This window comes from Lepidochelys olivacea, assembly GCF_965140295.1.
Source record: "Lepidochelys olivacea isolate rLepOli2 genome assembly, chromosome: 5".
Taxonomy (NCBI): Eukaryota; Metazoa; Chordata; order Testudines; family Cheloniidae; genus Lepidochelys; species Lepidochelys olivacea.
Genome location: NC_140415.1, coordinates 57,375,414 through 57,399,531, shown reverse-complemented (window position 1 = coordinate 57,399,531; position 24,118 = coordinate 57,375,414). Strand labels below are relative to the sequence as shown.

Sequence of the window (24,118 nt, the reverse complement as noted above, 5' to 3'; positions counted from 1 at the left end):
ATCCTTCCCTCTCCCTTATACCTCAGAACTGCACTGCAGCTAGGACTCTGTATACCTGTAGGGAAAGGGCAACAATTTCTCATTAATGATCTTTAAGCTGCTTCACAGGGATATAATATAATATCACATCACACCATACAGGCTTTTTTATCTCTACATTTACATAGTCGCTTTTTAAGGAATGATTATTTTTAAAAAATCCTTAAAGAAAGAATTGTTGAGCTATTTTTCTCTACTTTCCTAAAAATATTTATTTATCCCCCATATCCTTCTCCACGTCAGCACAAAAGCAGCTGATACTTCATGATATGCCATAGAACGCTTTTCATTCAAAGTCGGTAGATTTTATACACCACATCTATCTTGGTCTGCTCCCTGTAAGTCAGTAGAGAAGGTCCATTAGCATAATAGTGTGGGAATGGGCAGGTACTTTAAAGTAAAGATTTTCTTCTTCTCAGATAACATATTCCCATTTCAGTTTTCTTCTATTGCTTGCAGTTAACCAAGGTAATGTACTGTGAAATGATTAGCAGATGCAACATGTGAGTAAAAACCTTCAGTCATTAGCTCCTTCAAAAATTATGTTGTAGGTGAGCACTAGCATGATTTCCTGCCTTTTTTGCATTAGGGGTAGTATCCATTTTGTTTCGGTGGTAAACTATAAGAGCTCTTCTGCCATCAGTGCACATGAATTAAAGGAAATAAGAACTATATACATGGACTAAAAGGAAAAGAGACACCTAAATCCTTAGAGGCCTATATATCAGCATTTAATTACTCCTTATTCAGGCAAAATTCCTTTTGTAGTCAATGGGAGATTAGACTGAGTAAAGAGTGTAGAATTGGGTGTAAAATTAGCAAGATTTCTGTTACTCTCTGCATTCTCTTCTCACTTATTCCTTGTGTATTATAAATTTCAAGGTAAAATACAGCATAGGTGGCTCTCTCTTTTATATAGAGTCGTTCTGAATTTCACATATATTTTCAGAGGTTTGCTGGTCACACGAAGCAAGGTTACGCAAATGACTACAAATGTCCATGAGGGAGCAGGGACCACTTATAAAACAGAATCTGTATACTCTTCTCAGAAGAATTATGGAAAAATAACGCTGTAGGCGAATAGTAATGCTGGCAACTTGAAATTATTACTGAGATTTTCAAACTTGCCTCAAGAATTTGGACACTCCATTATGATTAAAATTAATGGGAACTGGGCATCAAAAGCTCCTAGACAGCTTTGAAAATCTCAGCGTACATGACAAGTATTTCTCCTTCTTTTCTTCTTTTGTTGTTGTTCATTTATTATTTTTATTTCCTTGCATTTGTAACGATGAAATGAAACTAATCAAAACTTTCAGAAATCTAGACAGGAATCACTGTCCAACTTGGTTAACTTTGAGCCCAAAATTGTTAACAGTGCCATTTTAGAATAAAAAAATATGTGCCAAATCCTGCTGTCCTGACTGATATGACTTTAATCTGAGTGAGGGATACAGCATCCAGTCTTAAATGCTGTTTACTGGCTACTGAAGGTGAAATTTTCAAAAGTACTCAGCATTGCCCTAACTTTGCATTTTTGAAAATCCATCTTAAAGTTCTTACAGCATAGACGTGAACAATTAAACATAATTAATTTGAAATAACTGAGAAAATGTATCTCATATAGGTCAAGTAATATCTTTCCTTTCATGGACTAACATTTTGTATTAATTATTACTGATTAACTAGCTCCTGCTGCATAGAAATTTCTTTCTTGGAGCTGACGGAGTTTAAAAGGTGTTATATAAGGCTCAATCCTGCAATCTTTACTTAAGCAATATTCTCTCAGAAGTCAGTGGGAGTTTTCCCTGGTTGATGGGCACAGGAACATGCCAAAGAAAAAGAGTCTATGCTCAGAAAGAATTTTTCTTTATATTGTGAAGTTAATCCAAATACAAAGTCTGGCACTACATTTAGTAGTGTTGTGCTGCTCCTCTATTTTACTTCGCTATAAGCAATTTCTTTTTATGTGCAAAATCTTTGCTCTCTTTAAAGTCAACAAAGCAAAAAAACCAAAAAACAGGAAAAAACAATTTGTGCTTAAAGTTTCTTGAATTGAAAGTGCTGTAAATTTGCATGTTCTGACATATGCCCTTTAAAATGTGTACATCTACTGTTTTTATTTTCACTTTGCATTACAAATTCTATCCATAATGTTTAAAAATGTTCTATTCCAGTGAAAATATGGCTTTTAACCAAATAAAAATGTACAGCAAACTTGCTCTAAAATCCATCTGTTCTTCATTTTCTTATAATCTATAATCAGGAAATCCATTCATATATGACATATAATTTTTGTGCTTTCTAGTGGGTAGTGGAATGTGATGTTCTGCATACAGTCACATCTAAATTGATAATTCTCCAGGCGGCGTGTAATTTTAAAGTATAGGATGAAGAAAGGTTTAATCTGTATATTAGAAGGCTTCTACAGTTTTTTTTGCCTCTGAATGTAAATTAGACCATTCTCTTTGGTGGATTTATCTGAAGGTAGGACAGCTGCCTCAGAGCAGGCCACAGCTTTGTGAGTAAGAAGGAGGATGCGGTTTAGAGAGCTGGTTTAAATGCAGGCTCTTCTTCTTCTGTAAACCGCATGCACGTATTCATCATTGATTTTCAAATGATGGGTTCCAATATCATTGGTTTAGAGTCCACAGTCTTAAATTCCTGATTCCACATTATGCCAAAAGAAAAACAATTTGGTGGCTGGAAAGAGAAATGGTCATTATATGGCTCCAAAATGCTAGCTGGCATAATATGCCAAGAACAGCAGAAATCTACTGGTAAAGAGAAGATTGCAGTAGTTCTTAAAAATAATTTGATGTTCTAAAAATATAAACCTAAGAAATGTCATCACTGTTCAAAATATTTTATATCAGTAGGTAAATACATATAAAAAACCTGATGTTTTTGAATAGCATAATTTCTAAATGATGGAAAGATATTCCTGATATTAAATTCTTTTCATTAAATAAATTAAATTCTTTCATTGGGTTGATAAAAATCTTTTGTGGAATATTGTACTGTTTTTATTTTAAACATTTCTTTTCTCCAAAAATCAGAAGCAGAAAAAAATCCACTATGGTACATGGCCTTTGCTGGATTATCTCAAAAAGTTTATTATAAAATTTTTTAAAAAAAAAAACAAGCATACAGTTTTTATGAAACAGCTTCATTTTCACACATGGAACAAATGCTTGTCATATCATATTACAACACATTTCACAAGGCGGTTTTACTTCCTTTTAACAAAATAGCTCCTATATGAAAACCAGTATCAGAGAAAACCTTGCCTACGCTTCAGCTTCTTCTGTAGATCACTTCACCACACTTCTGAACAGTTTTTTTAATGCTGCTGCTGCTGCTTTTTTTTGCAATTACCAAGCTAATTTTCCATTTGATTGTTTGTTTAAACCAGATCTCACATGAGTAAAGCATATGTTGTGTTTGTCAAACTGAACTTCATCTTAAGAAAAAAGCACTGCATAGCTTCTAGAAAAATACCATCCTTAAAATGTCCTTCTTTCAATCACCATCGCTCTAATAACCCATAGCATTAATTAAGGCTAAAAATGTAGCAAATACACATTCAAAATAATTGTTCATTAAAAAAAACCTGTATGATACTAAATGAAAAATTCTTGCAAGTGCTCTGTTACTTCAGTTTTGATCAGCGTAAAATCCACTTTTTAATTAATACATATTTTATCTTGCTACCTGTAGGATGCTGTTGAGAAAAGAAACAGCCAACTTAACTTTGAACAGGACTTTTTAAAATGTTAAATATATCCAAAGTCATTCTGATCCTTTAAAGTCTTTATCTTAATTTTTTCCATCAAGTTTCCAGAAGAGCATCATACTTGATCTAATGAATACATTTAGCCTTATGTGTTTGCAGATTAATATTATGATTTAATATTCTTAGTTCTCAGACACACTTTAATTACACAAATCAACAAGCTACATTACACCAAGAGGATGCATTCTTTTATTTATTGGTATTCCTGTGGTACACCCTACAAATTTAGCCTCAAACACACCTGTGCGAGGTACGGCAATCATCCCCATTTTAAAGATGGAGAAACTGAGGCCCATAGCAATTAGATTACTTGTCCATGATCACACAGGAAGTTGGTGTCAGTACTAAGAACAGAACCCAAGTTTTCCAATTTCTAGGTCAGTGCCTTGCTTACAAGCCCATATTCCCTTGTTATTTTTTTGAATGCATATCTCAGTCTGCTAATTGTGAACTAAACATGAGCCCAGAACGGAATATTTTGATTAATATTTGTTTTCTTGATATTCAAATGTGAGAGTTCCCTCTCTGTCTGTATTAAAGATTTAATATTATTCAGTCGGGTTGTACATTGTCTCTACCTCCCTTGGTCCCACAGAGCCAGAATATGGAGAGCATATTACAAAGCCATCTCTTTTCCCAGGCTTTCTCTGCGGGTATGGGAAGAGTGAGGGGGTTTCATGGGTGAGAGGGGAAAGGTCTTGTTTTTCATGGGCTGGGAAGACATTAATTTCATTGCTATTCAAACACTAGTGTTATTTCAGTTATAGATGAGAAACTGCTTCCAAATTAGCACAATTCGAAGCATTTGCCTGTCAGGATTGTTTCAAGGATTTGCGGAAGGCAGGAGGAAAGATATCAGGGGCATTTTCCAAATAAGGACATGCTCCTTCTCCCATTGAATTTATTGTTGACAAGATCAGGTCCTAAAAGTCAGGGGAAGAGAGTAGAAAAGCATTTCAGAGTCTTCCTATTCCTCCCCCGGCTTTTTCTGGAAATTATAGCCTTGCTATACTTGTTCTTTGTCTAAAAACAAAACAAAACCATGAACTGGAAAGGAGTGAGTCAGCCAAGTCAAAATCCTCTTGTATTTGTCCATGAAAGCACAGTACAGTTTTCTCCATTTTTTTCAGCTGTAAGATTGTCTGACTTTTCCTGACTCTTCTTTGTAACAAAAGTTAGGTTTTGGCTGGTCTGAGTGCACAATACTCTACAGTGTATCAGTAGTGTCAGATAATCACATTTTACTTCACTGCATCATTGAAAGGTCAACTGCCATGAGGGAAAGTGTCTCAAAACCAATTGTTCCAAATACCAGATGGGTTATATTTTCACACATGGGCACTTGCACTGCACCCACAGTAAGCTTTGTGAGTTTATATGCTGGTTTTGCTAATATCAAGCTTTAATTTTCATGTACAACCTTAGGAAATGTGTTTGAATCCATGCTCCTGTTCTTAACATTTTGTTCTGTTTTTCCAAAAAAACAGGGAATGGGTATGGCAACCCCCGAAATTCACCAGGTCTGCTGGTCTCACCTGGCAACTTGAACAAGAATATGCAAGCAAAATCTCCGCCCCCAATGAATTTGGGAATGAACAACCGTAAACCAGATCTCCGAGTGCTTATTCCACCAGGCAGCAAAAATACAATGCCATCAGTGGTAATGCATTCCTTAGGCATTTCTTCTTTCCCTTCAAACTATGGCTGTTTCTCTGTATAGACTCCTATTCACTTCCATGGGCTTTGGATCAGGCCCTATATTCTGACATTGTCCAGTCCACTCTGGCTGTAGACTGGTTCCATGTCTATTTATATTTTTTTATGAAGTCATTTTTACTTCCTCCTCTTTTCTATTCAGTTAGAAAAATGGTAAATGTTTTCTGCACACTCTCAACTTCCTGGCACTCCTTCCTAGTGACTGGAGAATCCTTTCCTAGATTTGTTACAAGATTGAACTTAGTCCTATACATGGTCTGCAATTAACAACTTTGGTTTAGCTTCCGTACAACGAGAGCTTCAGCAAATGACAGAATAACCAGAAACAAATGAGTTGGAAATCTGTCATGCTGGAAATAAGGGTCACATTTTATAATGATGAGAAGCAGTAATTATTCCTTAGATGTAGTAAGAAAAAGTGAAAGCATCTAACCTGGGAGCTATGCATCTCCTGTCTGTGTTAACAAAGCTGAAGCAGAGGACTATGATATAAGGTTGAGTCATCAAGTGTTTCATGTTAGTGTCTTTCTATTCCCTACAAAATCTTTCATGAGCAATGTAACATTAAAAGTGAAGATGATTAAAAAAGGATCCTGATAGTGCTGTAAACATATTTTGCCATTATGTAACAGACAAGCTATTAAAACAACTTGCAAGTTGGCTACTTTAGCCTGATGCATTATATATTAACTTTGAATATCAAACTAAAACCCCAGAAATGTGACGCTCTCTACTTAAAAGATGAGGAGTAATAAATACAGTCTCCTATGGAGCTACACTCAAGTAGACCAAGGCTGTGACAAGCTGTCTCCATCAAATGATTTATTCCAAGGATCTTAAAACTGATACTTTCCAAGGGATTCTTTGACTGGTCAGGTCTCTGACACAAGGTGCTACTATACAATCTTTGCAGCCACTGGGGCTGGAGAGAAATAATGAATAGTGAGACAAAGACCTGTGCTGAAAACTGGATAGATTGTCTTCACAATTGAGACAAATATCTCGTTAGGAGGACAAAAAATGGCTTTATGAAATGTTATTTTTGTAGACAGTATTCAAAAATTACTTAACCTGTTATGCCTATCAGATGAAGCTATTCATTGTGCTTGAAAGCTGTCTGCTGATAAATATTTATGTTTACTAATTATTAACACTCCTTTTCTGTGCTCTCAGTCTGAGGATGTTGATCTGCTTTTGGTAAGTGGTAGTGATGCTCAGCATAATAATAAAAAAAACCAATTGTTTTGTCTGCTTTTTATATGGACTTAGTGGTTGAAATAAAATTAAGCATTCCCAGTATTATTGATTTCGTATATAACGAATAGGTGAATGAAATTGTTACCTATATTCTTCAACCTCTTCATGTTAAAAAAAAAAAAAGCCGTTGAGAAGGACGTTTAGCCACTATTCGTATTTTGCTAGCATGCTAAAAAGTAGACAACTTTTTTTGCAAGTAGCATACCTTATTAGGATTTTTTTAAGTGGTTCTCTGGACATTTTATCCTTTTGCTCCTAGAATTTGAATTCCTTGGTGCAATTTATGCATTGAAATATCCAGTGCCAAAGAATTAAAGACAAATGTATAACTGCTTTGCTAGATAGTATTTCTGAAGTTTGTTTTACTGTGAGAAAGAATGAAGTAGCCAGAGCACCATCTGCTGGAGAGAGTTTATTATGCAGCATTGCCGCAATATTGCTTACTGAATTAAACATAAAATCCATTATTGCTGATTTTAATAAAATTTTTGCATTTGAATGAAAAGCAAAACAATGGAAGTTGAGTTTACATATTTCATCAGTTTTTCACATGGTCTCTTTTCTACCCACAATAAAGCAATCTTACTTGTCACAAGTTTGGTTTCCTAGGAGATACTGATGTAATGGGTTACTATGGTGACAACTAATCTCTTGAAGGATTGTAAATGATAGGGTTGGCAGAGTTCATAAAAGCCACATGTTAAATGATTAATTTCATGAAATCTGTATTAAGTTGTATCTCATGCACAAAACGTACCCTGAAATCCAATACATTTAATTGATTTAAACCTGTCAATAATTTGTTTATTTTACTTACTTTAAAAGAATCAGAGGATAAATAACTCCCAGTCTGCTCAGTCATTGGCTACCCCAGTGGTTTCCGTAGCAACTCCTACTTTGCCAGGGCAAGGGATGGGAGGATACCCATCAGCCATTTCAACAACATATGGTACCGGTAAGTATCAATGTAAGATGTGAATAGTAGGGGAGAGCAAGATACTGACCTATGCAGTGGGTCAATAGTAATTAAATTCCTTTATGTATGTTGGACCAAAGAGAGGAATTTGTATTCTGTATTACTTTAAGTGATTGAAAGCCTTATTAGCTTACTCTGAGTCTATAAATGACTTGAGACATACAGGGATTCAAGAAGTGACTGCATTGTTATAATGGAAAACTGCTCTATAAAGCCTTCTCCCAAAGACTTTTGCTAAACAGTGTAGCTTAAAAGGGGCACTTCTTTGGTTCACACAGCTAAACATCACAGAAAATCACATCACACTAGTACTGCATCGATTAGATGGATATATAGACTGTATGCCTTTCTGGAAGACACACTGTAGTCAAACACAAGCTCTTGAGCTCAATACAGAGGTAACGGAGAAATTCTGTGGCTTGCACTGTACAGACTAGATGATCTAATGCTCTCTTCTGGCCTTAAAGACTATGAATCTATGACTATTTATGCATGGCAATGATGACTGTTTGGTTCAAGAACATTTCTGGATCTTTATGTCCAGAAATGCCTCCATACATTAGAGGATGTTTTTAGTGCATTATTTGTTCCCAAACTGATTAGTTGACTTAAGAAAAGCTCCAGTTTTGTTAGTGCAATTTAATACCACTGGCATATTGAAGATAAAAAAGCTTATTACATTATGAATGAAAATTTAAATTACGGTTCTTCTTATTGTTTAATTATTTTCCACTTAATTTAGCTATTGTCTGTTCTGTTTTCATATCTAGAATACTCACTGAGTAGTGCAGACTTATCATCTCTCTCTGGGTTTAATACAGCCAGTGCGCTTCATCTTGGTTCAGTAACTGGCTGGCAACAGCAGCACCTACATAACATGCCACCATCTGCCCTCAGTCAATTGGGGTAAGTAATATTCCTTAGATTATCCTATCATTGTATGTTACTTATCACTGGTTTGCATGAGAAACAATGGCTTCCGTAACCCAATTAATCCCAAATCATAAATGAGATAACATATCAACAAAAGTCTACTATGTGTAACAGCTCCACTTTCAAAAGTCAAAACTGGAAAATTGATATCACATCAGAAGCTTGGCAGGTAGCTAAACTACAGTCTTCTGTTTCCTTGCTCTTTCTCAGTGTTGTAGGAAAGCGTACTGTTGTTTATCTAATCCTTTATTTGTCTAAGTGATATTTTGTTTCCAACACAGAAGAACAAAACAGTACACTCATCATTGTGCTTCTTTTGCTTTTTGTTTCCCTTAAGCTTTTTGATTCCATGTAGTTCAGTGCACACTTTTAAAATAAAATTTGCAAATTTTACATATTTTTAAATCACTGATAAATAAGAATAGCATAATGATTTAACCTAGATGAATCCATAACCTTGCTTGATAATCACATACTTCCATCTGCTCAGCTGTGACTTGCAAGTTTCTTTTATTTGAAACTGCTTTATAGAAGTATAACATAATTGTGACTAAGAATCTGACAGCAGATAAACCTAATTTTGGTTTGCCTGTATCTAAGAGAATATGTATTCGTGCCCTCTAGTGGCACTTTCAAGATATTTCTCCAGTAGATGTGAAGTCTACAATAAAACAGTCCTATATGGTTTAAATATTTTAAAAATATGAAATTCACAAGAGAAAAACAACCTAATTCATTTAACAAACAAACAAAACTATTGGCTAATTGAAATAAACTTTAAGGGCCTGATTTTCAGAGATGCTGAACTCCTACAAATCCTAGTGAGCCAAGTCCTAGGTGTATGCTGGCACTGCAAACATTATAGCTAAAGATATGGCCAGACATGCTTGAATTGAAAGTTGTTCATTGAGAAAAGTACAAATTAAAAGTGACTGAATATATCAACTAGTAAAGTTTTAGTTCACTAGCATTTGAAAGTATTAAATCAACCTTTTTCAAAAAAGACAAATGTTACACATAAGCTTTAATTTTTTTGCCAGACTGCTGCCATAATCTGAAAGTATTTAATGTTGTAAATGTGGTTTAAACTTCAAAATTCTCTTTGTAAATTATCTGACCTCTTGTGCGCCATTGGCTTGGGTTTTTAGAGGAATAACTAAACAAAGGTTTAGAAGAAACATATACTTTTTGAATACCTCTTCTATAAAAAAAAGAGTTACATAGTTACAGATATTAACTGCATAAACACATACAACCAAAAATGTGCTGATTTAGAAAAAATAGTCTTAATACGTCTTCATTATTCCTTCCTTATTGCTTTTCTTTTTGAGGCATGTACTGTTTTGGGGCAAACACGTTAACTGTACATCTAGGGATATAAAATCCTAAAGAAACTGAAAACTCACATGTTAGCTATCACCGTATAATGTACTGTAAAGTTGATTGTTTTCATTGGTTTACCATAATAAGACTATTTGGTTAACCAAACAAAGTATAAATTAAATCCTAAACAAACAGCATGCCTTTTTAAATATGTCACACATCATCATATGTTTCTAATTCATATCACAAAAAAAGTTAAAAATTAATGGCTGTGCCCAGTGGAACATGTTTTGGGCTGTGGGTTTAAAATTATTTTTTCAATAATTTTCAAGTGAAGTTAGTACTATGAAAACTGTTTCACTGACAGCCCCAGAGGAGTCTTCCACTTATGCAGAAAATAAGCATGATTTCTTTGTTTTATTTTGTGCATTGAGATTTATATACAAAAGCACCTATCCTAAGCTCTGGGTGATTTAACAATTCCTTTAAAATGCACAGTTCAAACACAAATTTATAAGAACAAACCCAGCCCACATGAGCAGAAGAATCAGCTAACGAACTTCAAAAATATGAAGAAATGCCCCACTCTCTGTAAGAACTCTAGGTACCCAAACCCCTCAGCCATTCTCAGAAATTTGAGCAAACAGACTGAAAATGGGGTTGACCTGCCTCCAAATTCCTATATTATACTAGCTGAGGGAGGTGAGTCCCAGGGGATGCAAAGGTAGGGAAAATAGGTTAATATGTTCAGAACTAATACGTTCATTTGGAGGGACTTAAGAGAACAATGAATGTGTGTTTTCTATTAAACAAGCTTTGGGAAAGACCTATGATGTACCTCAGACAGGGCAGTTAATAGGGGAGGCATGCAGATTCTCCAGGGGGTCTGTCACCAGTGCCTACAGCAATACAAAGCAGCGCATGTTCCACTCCACATGGCACAGGTACTATTACAACTTGCCCCAGGTGGCCTGGGCACCCATGAATCTGTGCTCCCCAGCGGCGGCTGTTTTGGCAGCAGTGTCTGAAAAGGCTCTCAGACGAGTGCAGAAGAACCACTGCTCTTCATCTTGGTCCAGTCACTGCCTGGCAACAATACTAGTGTCCATGTTTCTGAGCAGTGTGGGAGGGATAATTTCAAAGGACATCACAGTAGTACAGACCCCATGTCTGTTCAGTTTTTGGCCTTTTTTTTTTTTTACCAACTCTATAGCTGATCAAAAAAAATTACATTTGAAATTTTTCTTACTAAAAAGGGTCAGTTTTTCATGAAAAGGTGTTCCTGTTTTTGACACCTCTCCTCTAAGAACTACCTATTTTAGGTTGATCAACAAAAGCCACGAGTTGTTGGTCACTACTGACCTGAAGTGGGTTTGAGCTCTAACCTACAAGTGAAAGGTTCTGTGTCCAGTTGCCAATTTCTTGAGCCACATGACTCCCCTACATAGCATACATTCTTCCTTGTCCATAATTATCAATCTAAGACAGCACATTTTCTGCTTTGAGTCTTAGCTACGAGCAAAAGAATGGGTTTCATAAATAAAAATGCAGACTTAAATACTCAACCACAATATTTATTCAAAAGAATTTTTTATATAGACGCTTATTTATATAACGATGGAAGCGTCTCCAAACCTTTCTCAACTCTATGGAATAAAGGATTGGCTCAGATTCATAAGTTTGCTCCAGGATTCTTGACTAACAGACCAAATAGTTAGTAGTTATAACTGTAAATTCTCAAGGTCTTGGTTAATATCCAGTGCTGAGCCCTAGGTACCCTCACTCACACACATGTACAAATAAAGGTATTCTGTGGCAAGAAGGAAAGCAAAATCAGAGAAAAAGCCCTGGGGGGCGGGGCATGAGAGAAAAGAAAAGGTTATATGGGATGCTCTCCCCTCCCTATATATTGTCATCTTTCCCTCTCCATGAAAATCTGTGTTGTCAAGGGCCATGTGGTCATAGATTCACCAGTAATACCCCAGGCCTCTTCCCACCCTGACTCAAATTCCAACTGGAGGTTAGAACTGATGGAGACCCATACAGAATATACCTCACTGGCATACAAGGTCAAAGCTCCCTTTGCAGATTCCTTGCATCCTGACATTTCCTAACCCCTGCACAGAAGAGCCATGCTAACTCTACTTCCTAATGAACCTTCCATACCCAAAGGGGGAATCATATTTGCCCCAGCTGATGTACATTGAATAATCTCTGTGTGCCACTCACATTGATTTGAATGTGAATTGAGTTTAATATTTGATATTTCCTTTATTATTAAATGTTTTCTGTGCAATGTATGAAAAAGATGACCACATTAATGTCAGTGTGAGTGGATTATAAGAACATAAGAACAGTCATACTGAGTCAAACCAATGGTCCATCCTATCCCATATCCTGTCCTCTGACAGCAGCCAGTGCCAGATGCTCCAGAGGGAATGAACAGGACAATTATCAAGTGATCCATCCCCTCTCATCCAGTCCCAGCTTCTGGAAGTCAGAGTTTAGGGACATCCAATGCATGGGGCTGCATCCTTGACCATCTTCGCCAATAACCTGTGATGGATCTATCCTCAGTAAACTTAGCTAATTCTTTTTGAACCCAGTTAGACTTTAGGCTTCACAGCATTCCCTGTCAATGAGTTCCACGGGTTGACTGCATGTTGTGTGAAGAAGTACTTCTTTGTGTTTGTTTTAAACCTGCTGCCTATTAATTTTTATTGGGCAACCCCTGGATCTTGTGTTATGTGAGGGGGTGAACAACACCTTCCTTTTTCACTTTCTCCACGGCCATCACAATTTTATAGACTCTGTCATACGCTCCCTTAGTCTCTTTTCCAAACTGAACCGTCCCCGTCTTTTTAATCTCTCCTCATATGGAAGCTGTTCCACTCATTTTTGTTACCCTTCTCTGTACTTTTGACAATTTTCATATGTCTTTTTTAGATGGGTCGACCAGAACTGCATGCAGTATTCAAGGTACTATGAATTTATATAGTGGCATTATATTTTCTGCCTTATTATCTGCCCCTTTCGTAATGGTTTCTAACATTCTGTTAGCTTTTTCTGACTGCCACTAGACATTGAGCAGCTGTTTTCAGAGAACTATCCACAATGTCTCCAAGATCTTTGTCTTGAGTGATAACAGCTAACTAAAACCCTATCATTTTGTGTGTATAGTTGGAATTCTGTTTTTCAGTGTGCATTACTTTGCATTTATCAACACAGAAATTCATCTGCAATTGTTTTCACCAGTCACCCAGTTTTGTGAGATCCCTTTGTAATGCTTTGCAGTCAGCTTTGAACTTAACTATCATGAGTAGTTTTGTATTGTCTGCAAACTTTGCCACCTCACTGTTTACTCCTTTTCCTAGATCATTTATGAATATGTTGACAAGCACAGGTTCCAATACAGATCCTTGGGGGACCTCGCTATTTATCTCTCTCCACTGTGAAAACTGACCACTTATTCCTACCCTTTATTTCGTATATTTTAACCAGTTACTAATCCATGAGAGGACCTTCGCTCTTATCCCATGATTGCTTACAAGCCATTGGTGAGGGACCTTGTCAAAGGTTTTCTGAAAGTCCAAGTACCCTATATTGATTGACTCACCCTTGTCCACATGTTTGTTGACACCCTCAAAGAATTCTAATAGATTGGTGAGGCATGATTTCCCTTTACAAAAGCCTTATTGACTCTTTGGCAACATACTATGTTTATCTGTGTGCCTGATAATTTGGCTCTTCACTATAGTTTTAACCAATTTGCTGGTGTTATCTGATGAATAATTGATGTTTAGTAATTGTATAGAATTCTTTAAAATTAAATCATTTTCTTTTGCCCTTTGGATTTTCTACATTAAACCCCATTTATGTTTCAGGGAGGTTGCTGTGTTGTTCAAAAGGCAAAGATAATATTAGCCTGGGTCTGTATAATGCATTTTATATGATGGTAAACTAAACATTTGTGTAAAATAGACATTGATATTCGCTTCATTAACATGTAAAGGCAAAACCAGGTATTTACCCCATGCAGAATTTGGATTTAATAGTGAAAAGCACCTGTGTCCTACCCTTTTCTAATGAAGAAATCAGATCAGTCCTTCATATAGTTGCAGTCTCCCACCTTGCATTCTAAGTCTTACTCACACTTGCTATGTAGACCCATGCATAGAGGGCTATCCTCACTTCTAATGAATCACATCCGCTTATGACTCACAACATTTTGGCTAATGAAGACTAAAGAGGCACGTTTTCACACTGGTTCCTGAACCTCTGTACCAAGAGTAACACACATTAGATGGCAATACTGCCAGCTGTATTTCTCAAGAGTTGCCCTCATCCTACCTGTCTTTCCGAAACTTGCTGCCTATGGAGACTGTAATATATAATATAGTGCAATGTATGTAAAGAGATACAGATCAGTGTGTTTCATCTAATCATGTGAGAAAATTTCACTGATATACTTGCCTTTACCCTGGATTGAAGAAGTATATTCCTGTGTTTTAAAAGAGTCCCAATCTCTAGAGAGCAATATATCAAGGGTCTCTATCACAGGCAGTCCCAAACCAAATCTCCAGGTCCTAACACCCCATATGTTGAGGAATTTCAGATTCAGAGCCAAGTTTTGTATCCACAGCCACCCCTAGTCTAAAATATTTATTGAACTGCCAGCCTACAATCCCAGGCACAGCCCGAACCTCTCCTAAGGGGATACAAGATTAAATCCATAGGAAAATGAAAAAAATCAGGAGTATATTTTTATTTCTTGACGGGTTTTTTTTTTTGTGAAGGTCTTGGCAAAAGTAGAATATTTCACTGAGTAAGTAGAAATGACCACATCTGAAATTAACAAACCGTTTTCTCCACACATTTAAAACATACTTCCAAAATGCAACAGAGAGCACCCCCTTTGCCTTCAGAATGTATTTGGGAGTGCATGAGGGAAGGAATTGTACACCTCACTGCACTTCTAAAAACATTTGCATCAATGAGCCCTGCAATATGCTTGGGGGAGGGTACAGGGTATGCTTAGCAATTTTTGACAAACTGTTTTAAATGAATGCAGGATAGATTAAAGTAATCGTTGTTGGAGCACTTTGTTCTGTCTTTGTTGTCTAACAATAGCCATCCATTATTAAACATTGTGACAATTAGTGATAAAAGCATTTGATATAATTTCAGGAGAGAAGCCAAATCGTTTCAAGTATAAATCTGCCAAAATGAGACAGAATACTGTTTTGCCTGTCACTGGAGTTACAGTAGATGTTGCATAAGTAAAATCCCTCCAAATATTCCCTCACTCTTAAAACCCATGAAATTATCTGTTGGGGACTCTAACTTCAGCCTGATTCGTGGTTCTAAACTGGAACCATGCCTCAGAATATAATAACAATAAGAAAGATACGTTTGAGATATGTATAATAAAAAAAGGAAATTCAGTTTTGGCCAGTAGGTGGTGCTTTTGTACAAAACATTCTTCAAAGGCAAGTGGTATCATTCCTCCCTTATTTTAGAATAATGAACATTTTTCCTATTTCTCTCGCTCCCACACATTACAGCTTCCCACTGCCTCTAACCTGTGCACACAAATATGCAAACAAAAAATCAAGTTAGAATAAGCATTTAGCATATTTTCTTTCTTTCCTTTTTTAACAATAGCATAGTGAGAACTATAGCTTTTGTTGGTATTTATAACACTCTTTGTTTGAGTTGGGTGTGCCCACATGCAAAGCAATATATTCCCCTGACATCTTCAATTACATTTCAACTAAAAGTCTCTGGTATCTTATTGATTAAAAGACACAAATAATATTTTGAATTTAGGATTCTTAAATCTGTAGCATAGATTAATATGTCAAATCCTAATCTGCCTAGGATATTTTTTCAATATTAATCCCTTTCAAGGTTCAGCTAATTTGAAGTCTTTTCATTTTTGAAGTTCAAAAACTTACACAGTCTGCATTATCTTGTACATTGCTACTCATCAGTGTGACTGATGGTAACAATACTTCTAAAAGAAAAGGAGTACTTGTGGCACCTTAGAGACTAACAAATTTATTTGAGCATAAACTTTCGTGAACTACAGCCCACTTCATCGGATGCATGCAGTGGAAAATACAGTGGGGAGATTCTATATACACAGAGAACATGGGTGTTACCATACACACTGTAACGAGAGTGATCAGGTAAGGTGAGCTATTACCAGCAAGAGAGAAAAAAAACCTTTTGTGGTGATAATCAAGGTGGGCCATTTCCAGCAGTTGACAAGAACGTGTGAGGAACAGTGGGGGGCAAGAAATAAACATGGGAAATAGTTTTACTTTGTGTAATGACACATCCACTCCCAGTCTTTATTCAAGCTTAATGTAATGGTGTCCAGTTTGCAAATTAATTCCAATTCAGCGGTCTCTCGTTGGAGTCTGTTTTTGAAGAATTTTTTTGTTTTTTTTTGTTGAAGAATTGCAACTTTTAGGTCTGTAATCGAGTGACCAGAGAGATTGAAGTGTTCTCCGACTGGTTTTTGAATGTTATAATTCTTGACGTCTGATTTGTGTCCATTTATTCTTTTACGTAGAGACTGTCCGGTTTGGCCAATGTACATGGCAGAGGGGCATTGCTGGCACATGATGGCATATATCACATTGGTAGATGTGCAGGTGAACGAGCCTCTGATAGTGTGGCTGATGTGATTAGGCCCTATGATGGTGTCCCCTGAATGGATATGTGGACACAGTTGGCAATGGGCTTTGTTGCAAGGATAGGTTCCTGGGTTAGTGGTGTGTGGTTGCTGGTGAGTATTTGCTTCAGGTTGGGGGGCTGTCTGTAAGCAAGGACTGGCCTGTCTCCCAAGATCTGTGAGAGTGATGGGTCGTCCTTCAGGATAGGTTGTAGATCCTTGATGATGCGCTGGACGGGTTTTAGTTGGGAGCTGAAGGTGACGGCTAGTTCTGTTATTTTCTTTGTTGGGCCTGATGTGATTAGGCCCATCACAGGACCATCATCTGGTCGCTCGATTACAGACCTAAAAGTTGCAATTCTTCAACAAAAAAACTTCAAAAACAGACTCCAATGAGAGACCGCTGAATTGGAATTAATTTGCAAACCGGACACCATTACATTAGGCTTGAATAAAGACTGGGAGTGGATGTGTCATTACACAAAGTAAAACTATTTCCCATGTTTATTTCCTGCCCCCCACTGTTCCTCACATGTTCTTGTCAACTGCTGGAAATGGCCGACCTTGATTGTCACTACAAAAGGTTTTTTTTCTCTCCTGCTGGTAATAGCTCACCTTACCTGATCACTCTCGTTACAGTGTGTATGGTAACACCCATTGTTTCATGTTCTCTATGTATATAGAATCTCCCCACTGTATTTTCCACTACATGCATCCGATGAAGTGGGCTGTAGCTCATGAAAGCTTATGCTCAAATAAATTTGTTAGTCTCTAAGGTGCCACAAGTACTCCAGTTCTTTTTGCAGATACAGACTAACATGGCTGCTACTCTGAAACAGTGCTTCTGTGCATCTGATCTAATCTGATTGATCTCAACAGAAACTCCTTGCTTCCCCTGTCACCACTTGTTCATGCATACACAGATGCATATGGATCAGTAACTGATTAAGACAGGAAACAAATGGTAGGAATAACTGGTCAGTTTTCACAGTGGAGAGAGGTAAATAGTGGGGTCCCCCCAGGATCCGTACTGAGTCCAGTGCTGTTCAACATATTCCTTAATAGGAAAAGGGGTGTACGGTGAGGTGGCAAAATTTGCAGATGATACAAAACTACTCAAGACAGTTAAGTCCAAAGCTGACTGCGAAGAGTTACAAAGAGATCACACAAAACAGTGAGTGGGCAACAAAATGGCAGATGAAATTCAGTGTTGATGAATGCAAAAGAAATGCACGTTGGAAAACATAATCCTAACTATACATGCAAAATGATGGCGTTGGAATTAGCTGTTAGCACTCAGAAAGAGATCTTGGAGTCATCATGGAGAGCTCTCTGAAAACGTCTGCTCCATGTGCAGCAGCAGTCCTAAAAGCGAACCGAATAGGAACCATTAAGACAGGGATAGATAATAAGACAGAAAATATTGTAATGCCTCTATATAAATCCATTTCATTCCCACACCTTCAATACTGCATGCAGTTCTGGTCGACCCATCTCAAAAAAGATGTATTATCACTGGGAAAAGTACAGAGATGAGCACCAAAAATTAGCTTCCACCTGAGAAGAGATTAAAAAAACTGGGACTGTGCATCTTAGAAGAGAGACGACTAAGGGGGGACATGATGGACATCTATAAAATCCTGACTGGTGTGGAGAAAGTGAAGGGGAAAGTGTTATTTACCCCTTCATATAACAAGAACTAGGGAACATCCAATGAAATTAATAGGCAACAGGTTTAAAACAAACATAAAGAACTACTTCTTCACACAATGCACAGTGAATCTGTGGAACTTGTTAACGGGATGTTGTGAAGGCCAGAATATAATTGGGTTCAAAAAAGAATTAGCTAAATCCATGGAGGATAGGTCCATCAATGGTGATTAGCCAAGATGGGCAGAGATGCAACCCCATGCTCTGGGTATCCCTAAACCTTTGTCTGCCAGACACTGGGACTGGATGACGAGATGGATCACTCGATAATTGCCCTGTTCTGTTAATTCCCTCTGAAGCGTCTGGCACTGGCCACTGCCATAAGACAGGACACTTGGCTAGTGGACCATTGGTGTGACCCAGTAATGCCATCCTTATGTTCTAATATTCATCAGTTATAAAGAAAACTCTAGTGGCTTCAATAGTGCAACGTCTCAGCATCCAAAATGTATCATAGCACTTACAAAAATATAGAATTTCTTTATAGGGTATACCATAGAGCCATTCAAGAGGGTCATGTCTGTTGTGATGCCTCCCTTGCCTTTCACTGGGTCTTAGTATTTCTTAGAGAATATTCCTCACATTCCTGGCATGCACAGTTATCCATAGGAGTCTTTAAACAGACGTTTTGGGCAAGTGTTTGCACGTTTCTGGGGGCTCCGTGCCTCCTCAGCCTGTAACTGGGTTTCCTTTCCTCCCACAGAGCTTGCACTAGCCCTCATGTATCTCAGAGTACAAATCTCTCCCTGCCTTCTACTCAAAGCCTCAGCATCAAGTCAGAACCTGTTTCTCCTCCTAGAGACCGCACCACCACCCCCTCGAGATACCCACAGCACACGCGCCACGAGGCGGGGAGATCTCCTGTTGACAGCTTGAGCAGCTGTAGCAGCTCATATGATGGAAGCGACCGAGAGGATCATCGGAACGAATTCCACTCCCCCATTGGACTCACCAGACCTTCGCCGGACGAAAGGGAAAGCCCCTCTGTCAAGCGCATGCGGCTCTCTGAAGGATGGGCAACATGATAGCGTTATTACCTATTAGGTTTTTTTCTTGCAGTGTGTGTGTGCTATACCTTAATGGGGGTGGGGGGGGCGGGGTCGATATGCATTATATGTGCCGTGTGTGGGAAAAAAAAAAAGTCAGGTACTCTGTTTTGTAAAAGTACTTTTAAATTGCCTCAGTGATACAGTATAAGGATAAACAGAAATGCTGAGATAAGCTTAGCACTTGAGTTGTACAACAGAACACTTGTACAAAATAGATTTTAAGGCTAACTTCTTTTCACTGTTGTGCTCCCTTGCAAAATGTATGTTACAATAGATAGTGTCATGTTGCAGGTTCAACGTTATTTACATGTAAATAGAAAAAAGGAAACATTTGCCAGAAAGTGGCAGACTTTACTGAGAGAGAAAGCAGGTGTTATGCAACATATAGAAAATGTACAGATGTTTTGACAGACCCAGCAATGGGTGGCCATGAATAAATGTTAGAAAGAGTCTGGGTCACCTACCATACCTAAAATGCTCACAAACATGCAGGCATATCATTGGAGTATGGCACTCAGTTAAAAGGATCAAAGACATGTAAAAGAGGACCATACTTGTAAAAATGTTCGTTTGAGGGCTAACATATTTAATTTTTAAAATTCTGGGTCTGCATTACGTATTAAATAAAAAATAGAAAAATATGTACATTACATTTTGCTTATTTTCATATTAAAAAGTAAGACAAAGTTTGCAAAGCATTTGTGGCTTTTTGTAGTTTCCTTAAGCCAAAATGTGTGTTTTTTTCCTTGATAGCTTCGCTAATATTTTAAACAGTCCTGAAGAAAACAGAGGACTTTTTGTATAGAAAGCACTACCCTAAGCCATGAAGAACTCCATGCTTTGCTAACCAAGATAACTGTTTTCTCTTTGCAGAAGTTTTGTTTTTGAAATGTGTATTTCTAATTATATAAAATATTAAGAATCTTTTAAAAAAAATCTGTGAAATTAACATGCTTGTGTATAGCTTTCTAATATATATAATAATTATGGTAATAGCAAAAGTTTTTGTTATCTTAATAGTGGGGGGATTATATTTGTGCAGTTGCACATTTAAGTAACTATTTTCTTTTGGTTTTCTTTTACTCTGCATACATTTTACAGATTCAAAGTCAGCTGTCAAAAAACTAATCTGTAAAAGGTTAGAATTTACCCAAGATGTAACACCCCTAAATCATTTTAATACAACATTTACAAACCATTGGGTGAACTGAGATCCATTGTATATACTGATTAGTTCTTTCATGCTGTTTTGTGCATTGTAACAAGTTCAGGGCCCTGATATTACTTATGTCCTGCATATCTTGTAGTTTTCCACAATTAAATGACAAAGTGGCATAACTTGGCCCTTTCTCATAAATTAAATGAAGCTGATATTCTGTCTGCTAGAATTGGATGTTCATCTTTTTAGGCTGCCAGATAACTGAGTGCAGGTGAAGAGCTCCACAAGTAGTGGAGAAAGGAGTCAAAAGTGAGGAGTTAGCACAGAAACACAAGTTATAGAGTTTTAGCAATCTTAGAGAGATTTGGGTGGTCGATAAAAGAAGCATTCAAAAGCAGATTTATCTTGTACAACCAATACTTAGCCAACAGGTCACCATAATTCTCACACATTGTCGCACAGAGGGAATGTTGTTGAACAATGTCTCCTGTGTATTTCACCCAAACAGGTTTTGCATAGGGCATCCACCATTTTCTACTATCATATATTTTTTTCTTTAATTAAAATCACTTAGAAAGAATACCCCATTCATTTTAGTACCTCTTTGTCCCTCATGTACTATTACAGGAAAATGGTGGAATACAGGATTTTTAGTTCAGCATTTATGTTGGGTGGGATTTGTTGGCTTTTTTTTTTTTGCGCAATTCCCCTTTAAGATTTTAGTGCCATCATACAACTGATAATGTTTCTTCTTTTCAAGAGTAATTCTGTCTCCCACTTAGATGCATTGACACAGTAAGGAATCGAGCTGCAATAGCTGTCTAAGTATCAACATGGAGAGGTTATGTTACGGGAAACATACCCTCTATTTCCCATCTGTACATGCAGTTGCTGTGCACCGCTCATTGGTAAAGTCTACCTCTCTGTGGTAGCAAATGGTGTATAGTGTACATTGTGCATTATGACTTGGGCTCTTCCTTTATATGCAACCTGACTACAAGTGCACACTTGGTCATGCAAAGGCTAGTGCATTGCTACGTATTTTGCATGCTCTCTAAGCAGAACAACATGTTGCTGTTGCATCCATCCTATCTCATAGAGCAATCTGTGGGATCAGAGTAAAGATATGTGTGCATAACAAAAAGTGAGACTAGTGCCCATAATCAGTTTTTTAAAACACAAAACTCTTTTTCAAAATACATTTCCTCACCTTAAAATGAATCTATTCTCATATTCTCAGTCTGAGATTTTTAAAGTTTAATGTGTCTAAAATATGCAAATATATCACAAATGTACCTTGCCATTTAAAAAAACTTAGGTTTATCAGTATTGTTAGTAGTAACTTGTCAATGGGGGCAGGGGAGTCAGTCTATTGAAATATGAAGAATAGCCATATTAATAGTTTATCTTACAATTTGCCTCAGCAGCACAAGAAAAAGGAAATTTGAGATTCTAAGACAGTAGTGGTATAACATACATTACCTTAAGTCACTAGCAGAAAGTAGCATGAAAGGTATTGCCATGGCAATTTTTAGTAATTCTAACCATGGTTTTATACAAACAAACACAAATCGAATCACATGAATACGGATGCCAGTCGTCCCTTTTGTTCCTGCTACTGAGCTCAACGAAAGTGTAGTGGCAAGATAGTGGGGGATAATACATATTTGTAAACTGATCTAATTAAAAGAAGCACAACTTTGATTGTGAAGTAACTTTCTGTAAACTATAACTGTCTACTTTTACCTGTTCCTTTATCTGTAACTTACCATGTATTGTGTTTGCAAAGGTAATTTGGGTTTATCGTGTGATTCCTTTGTATTTAAGGAGTTTGGGGCAGAGCCCTAAAAGAGTATTAACATTTACTTTACATTAATCCATGGTATATAATGTTTTAGGCAACATTCTTAATTGCAAGTTCAAATACCTTAAGTGGCATTTAGTACATCTTCAAATATTGTTGTATCTAAACTAATCCTTCTCTAAAAAGGTGTTTTCAGTTAGCCCAATTGCTGGCAACAATGATATGATATACACAGTTGCACAATCTGTATATTGTATGCATTGTTGCCTTTCACAATGGAGCTTTTATCATTTCACTGTTTTTCACAAGTTGTGTTTTATAACAAAATGGCTTATATTTTTCCCAAAAGTGGAATTTAATGTTTTTTAATGAATAATATAAAAATATTTGTTGTTCTCAGATCTTTTTCAGGTAAAGCTAAAGTAAGAATAAAACAACTCAATATACTGTTTTCAAGAATGTCAATCCTTTTGTATTGTATGTATTATCCTATATACCCATCTTTTAACTATAGACGTACCAATGCTATTTTGTTTTCTTTTTCCTCTTCTTCTCTTAGAAAGTAAATGCTTTGTAATTTTTTAAAAGCCACTTGAAACCTCAATAAAGGCTGTTGCCTAAACATGGCATACTTCATCTGTTCCTGTTTATGCCATCTGCTGTGATGTCGTCACTTATATGGCATTAATTTCCTGCCACTACAGAGCTCTTGAAGGACTGATGGAACATTGGTGTCTGTTAGAATGCTTCAGACTGTAGATGTAATCAAAGGCTTTTGTTAATATATTTTAACCAAAGATGTGGAGCAATCCAAGCTTTGAGCCACACCGTCTGCTCAAAATTCTCCATTTGATTATTTTTGTAATCAGGTGTTGCATTTTCCCTTCCCTGCTCATACCTCAGACTGATCCATACCTCAGTTTGATTCAAAGAGGTCAGTTCAACGACAAATAAAAAATGCAGTACCTGTGTCCTTTGTGGAATAAATAATGTAAAACCTGAGTTACCTTAGGCATTATACTTGGATTGCTTCAGATGGTTTGTTGTATCCTTTTTGTTTCCTGCTTCTTCTTCTTCTTTTTCTGGGGAGTTGTTTCCATTAAACAATGGTAATTAAAAAGTAAGCTTGTAAATGGGGGGCATATACAAGCATTTGCAACAAGTATTAAAATAGAGGCTCACAGCGGCATAAGCTGGACTTTGTCGCCACTAGATGACAAGATGTTATAACTAAGTTAAACCACATCTGTGTATCTCAAGGGACTTAATTCAGCTGTCTGTAGTGAACAAAAATGGGAAAATTTCACAAGTTTCTCCTGCTGGAAATAAGGTATAATTTGTATTTTGCAGACAAATCAGTAAAGTTACTGGCTTTCTTAGTGATACAGTGTCTGTGGTGCATTTTTTATTGATTACATGTTTTGTTGTTTAATTATATGCCATTGTAGCACTTTTAAAAATAACACTGCAACAAACAATTGCAACTGTTGTCAGTGTTTTCTATATCTGATTCCTAAATGGGGTAAAATGTTAATTACAAATGTATATGCTTATAGGGGCCTCTTCACCACAGTATCTTGGGGCCTCACGAATGTTAATGAATTTATCTTCACAGCATCCCTGTGAGGCAGGGAAATTATCATCCCCGCCTTTACAGACAGGAATCTGAAGCAG

The 24,118-nt window shown here is 36.9% G+C and overlaps 1 protein-coding gene across 9 annotated transcripts in view; it reads left to right on the top strand.

Moving 5' to 3' along the window:
* Positions 1-23,827, top strand: part of MEF2C (myocyte enhancer factor 2C) — a 139,959-nt gene extending 116,132 nt beyond the window's left edge. For 4 of the 9 annotated variants that reach the window (XM_084629675.1, XM_084629676.1, XM_084629674.1 and 1 more), the window contains exons 7-12: positions 5,323-5,495; positions 6,725-6,748; positions 7,634-7,763; positions 8,555-8,690; positions 12,987-13,019; positions 19,136-23,827. In XM_084629675.1, the coding sequence (XP_084485801.1) occupies positions 5,323-5,495; positions 6,725-6,748; positions 7,634-7,763; positions 8,555-8,690; positions 12,987-13,019; positions 19,136-19,457 (818 nt within the window). In that variant the 3' untranslated portion in view covers positions 19,458-23,827. The remainder of the gene's footprint in view (positions 1-5,322; positions 5,496-6,724; positions 6,749-7,633; positions 7,764-8,554; positions 8,691-12,986; positions 13,020-19,135) is intronic. The other 5 variants (XM_084629677.1, XM_084629680.1, XM_084629678.1 and 2 more) reach the window with 5 other exon arrangements.
* The last annotated feature ends 291 nt before the right edge of the window (positions 23,828-24,118 follow it).